Raw genomic sequence first — 3,730 nt, 5'->3', positions numbered from 1 at the left:
ATGCTAAACATTGACAAAGTTACTTTGATCTGTACGACGGGCTGACGGCTTGTCTAATAATATGTTGATGACCTAATTTATGGTAATTTTTAACGACTTTCAGCTGTTGGCTCAGAAAGATTTTACTACACTTATAATTTTTCTCGTTAGCTTATTTTTCTCATTTTCAAGATTTTTGTCATATATACAATGGTATAATAAAGTCCTGTCTACGACCAACAGCTTGATTCCTTTTTTTTTGCATATTTGAAATGTATTTGTTGTCCACTTCATCTTGGAACAGGAATATGCTGTAGTCTATTATTGCCTATACCCCTGCTAAGCTGTTGAGCTGCTAAGTATTGCGAGCCGATTCAATAAGAACGAGCCATATAAATCAAAATCGGAACGTAGTACCAGCAACCTGACACAAAAAATGACTAGGCAGATACTTCTCATTTTCTTTGTCATACTAGATGAACGCGTGACACTTTGTACTCGAAAGAATCCCGGGCACTCTAAATTTGTTGTGACTTAAATTATCGATTAGATTTTTAAGGGAATAATTTGACAATATTTTTAGACTCTGCATGAAAACTTCGCTATAATTAAGCCGTATCTACGCAGCTCTTATGCAGATTTCAAATTACAAGAGAAATAGCCTGTCGAGAACGCTTTGAATAACTAAGGGAAAGCGAGAGCACGTATAGATAATAAAAAATAAAGACACTGATTTGCGAGTACTCAACATTCCTTTGAGGGTTTATTTGGTTAATCGTTGTTGCTACTGACTTTTAAATGCTACTTGTTAATAATTGCTTCACTCTACCTCAAATTCGTCAACTATTATAGCCTTCCAGTGAATACAGACGCTAACTGGCTCAGGCCTTATTTTTCAATATACATATTTCAATAATCTAGAACATATTAACATAATGTTAGCGTCAAACTAATTCGTTAACCTCGTAAACCCGCATTATCTGTTTAATCACATCAGTAATGTGTGTTTCCTCCATATCTCGTTTCTACTATTAACTTACCGTCCTGGGTGGGAGGCTGTTGATGTTGTTGCTTCTACGCTCTTCACTCTTCCATTTTGAAGCCGGCGTTCTGGCTGAGGCTCCGGCTGTTGGTATGAGGCTTTGTCATAGCTGTCATTGAGAGAGTTTGTATTAATGTTGTTTTTTTCAGGTGTTTCGTATAATATAAATTCAAGATAGCGCCTAATTGAAGAAGAAAAACCATACCCCGTCGCAATTATGGAGTCAGTTGGGGTTTGTTATACATAACGAAATTTGTTTTTCTTGAGCGCTATCATTTACCTTTCTAGATATTCTCTGCTGAATATATTTTTCATGTATGCACCTCACCTCACCTCACGCGTATCTCACCCTATAGTTAAATAGATGTCTCGCATATCCAGTGATTTATAGGTGCTTTTGTTCTTACTGTGGTGGTAGATATTGGCGTGCATTCAATTCAGGCAAAAACAGAAGCAGCTGACGGTCTATTCACTCGACACGAAGAAAGGAACTCTTCTATTCATGGTTTATTATGTTGCTTCGTATCGTAGCTATGTGGTCTCGATTATTAACGAGATATAATTGATTTTTATGGACAATAAAATAAACACAGTAGTTATTAATATAGCAATATTATAATTATAATACTAATCATTTAATTATCTAACGTACATGTGTATAATAAACAAAACTGAATTTTGGTTACCATCCTTATCTCTAGCCATCTTTCAGATTATTTGTCTGTTGCATTTGGGCGTAAGTGTGTGTCCCCGCCTATGTATGAATATGATTTGTATATATAATGCAGTGAACGTGCTGCACCCTCATGGTGGTATATACAAATAGCTAAAGAAAGCATTCTTAAGAACTATCAAGAAAGACTTATAATGAAACCCACAACATTGATTAGATGGATGGTTAATAATACTACCCCTCGCTTCAATAATTATTGATGTCTCGTTTTCTCTCTTTCTCCTCTTCTATATAGGAAGAGATTTCCCGAATACATTGCCCGCCAATTCACCAAAAAGCTGCAAAAAATACCTACAAATTCATAAGACTATTGTTAGAGTCTTCAATACAACTCCAAAGCAAAACTTACATAAACCTTATCTAACCAATCTGTCGCACAGGCACAAACACAATTTCGTCCGCGCACACAACTGGAAGTAATCGCCAGTACGTAGTAGCTATCAACGTCGCGCTCAACTCGAACAGGCTGTCTTCAAAGGCTGCCATCTCCGAACGGTCATGTATTCAGGTGCGCCGGCAAAGTGTAAACACGAGAGACCTTGCTTACGTCCGTTCGAAGTTAAAACGAAAGCGGTGCTGTTGAAGTAGTTTGTCAGCAGCAATGCGGCGTCCTCTCATGGTCGTCCTCTCGGATCTCTGAAATTGACGGTAGTCTTGCTTGCGCAGGTGCACCCTATAGACGCAATGTATATTATACGAAGTGTACGAAGACGTGTGCACGTCTCTCGTTCAAAACATCTCCCTTTTTCTCTCATCAGTTTGCCTCAACTTCATCTTGAGTGGTCAGCCTATTTGTTCCTACGCTGTGGATCGGATGCAGTTGGCGGTGGCGGAACGCCCTTTCTATCCAGCTCATCAATATATGCCGTTAGAATTTCGGTCCGTTCGTCGGCGAGACTTGAGAGAACTAAATAACGCCTGTCGTTTTCCAGCACTTTGAGAATGTCCTTTAAGTGGCTTTCAGACTCGTCCACGAGTTTTTTACTTCTGTAATTTTATGTAAATACCAGGAAATTGAAAATCAAATAAGATTAAAAAAGCCATTTTTCACATATTATCATGTTTAATTACGCCAAACTTTCGCTGATTTTTAAAATCGTTTTTTTCTAAATTTTTTACGCTTCGTTCTTATAAATGTCTCATGGTAACCCTATACTTTGATGTAATACAGCATTTTCCTAAAATCGTTACCAAAATTTATCAATAATAACAATAAAATAGTTCTATAAAATTTCAAATATAGTTTCAGCAAAATTAGGCAGCATCTCGGCGATGAAAACGTGTGAATTTTTCACTCAAACCTAAACATTCTATTAAATACTAGATGATGAGATTCTTTCAAGGAAATCAGCATTCTCGAAACAATATCACCTACAACCGACTTAATCCTAAAATCGAACGTGCAAATCGAGAAATACAAACTACCAATCACAGAAGATTGGACTTCACATGAAACTAGTCTGAAGCAACGCTTGTTGTAGCACTCGATGTACAACTCAAAATAATGAATGTACGAAACTTACTTGTAAGTGATAAGCTTTGTTTCAGCGAGAAGAGCTCTAAAGTTGTTCTTGGCGGTTGAAATCTGATCCTTCATCCAGTCTTTGTATACCTTCTCGCATTTATGCTCGGATGATGAGTACTTCGCATAGCGAGGATCATCCTTAATATACTTACGTGCCTAAAAGAAGTTACCAAGCGACATTAGAATATATGCCTAGATCAAAAGCATTACAGTAAGCTGCGATATTCTGGGATATTATTGCCAATTGAAGCTACAATAGAACAAATCCTTACTAGTGACGAAATTACAAATTTTATACTCCCTAGCTGCACGGGCATCTTCAAACGGGAAACGACTCAACATGCCATTGAAAATAAACTACAAATTGTACTTTGACGGGTCACAATATTACCTAGCTATGCTTAAAAAACAAAGGGATTTATCTGAAAATTGAGATATAATGATAAGCTAT

The 3,730-nt window shown here is 37.1% G+C and overlaps 1 protein-coding gene across 1 annotated transcript; it reads right to left on the bottom strand.

Annotated features, from left to right (window-relative positions):
- Positions 1-712: 712 nt before the first annotated feature.
- On the bottom strand, positions 713-3,463 carry LOC147755388 (transcription elongation regulator 1-like). The gene is made up of 2 exons (XM_086990797.1): positions 3,278-3,463; positions 713-2,741 (listed from the first exon to the last, which is right to left on the bottom strand). Exons 1-2 carry the CDS (start codon positions 3,349-3,351, stop codon positions 2,543-2,545), a joined length of 273 nt encoding a protein of 90 aa, XP_086846923.1. The 5' UTR covers positions 3,352-3,463; the 3' UTR covers positions 713-2,542.
- Positions 3,464-3,730: the final 267 nt, after the last annotated feature.

Source organism: Varroa destructor, unplaced genomic scaffold, assembly GCF_002443255.2.
Source record: "Varroa destructor unplaced genomic scaffold, Vdes_3.0 BEIS01000005.1, whole genome shotgun sequence".
In the NCBI taxonomy this organism is placed as follows: domain Eukaryota; kingdom Metazoa; phylum Arthropoda; class Arachnida; order Mesostigmata; family Varroidae; genus Varroa; species Varroa destructor.
This window is presented reverse-complemented; position numbering and strand designations above follow the sequence as displayed.

Excerpts from the sequence above, each read along its gene's own strand:
- LOC147755388 (XM_086990797.1), bottom strand. The coding sequence starts at position 3,351 with ATGAAGGATCAGATTTCAACCGCCAAGAACAACTTTAGAGCTCTTCTC. Across the intron at positions 2,742-3,277 it reads ACAAAGCTTATCACTTACAA|AAGTAAAAAACTCGTGGACG; the intron begins GTAAGTTTCGTA and ends ATAAAATTACAG.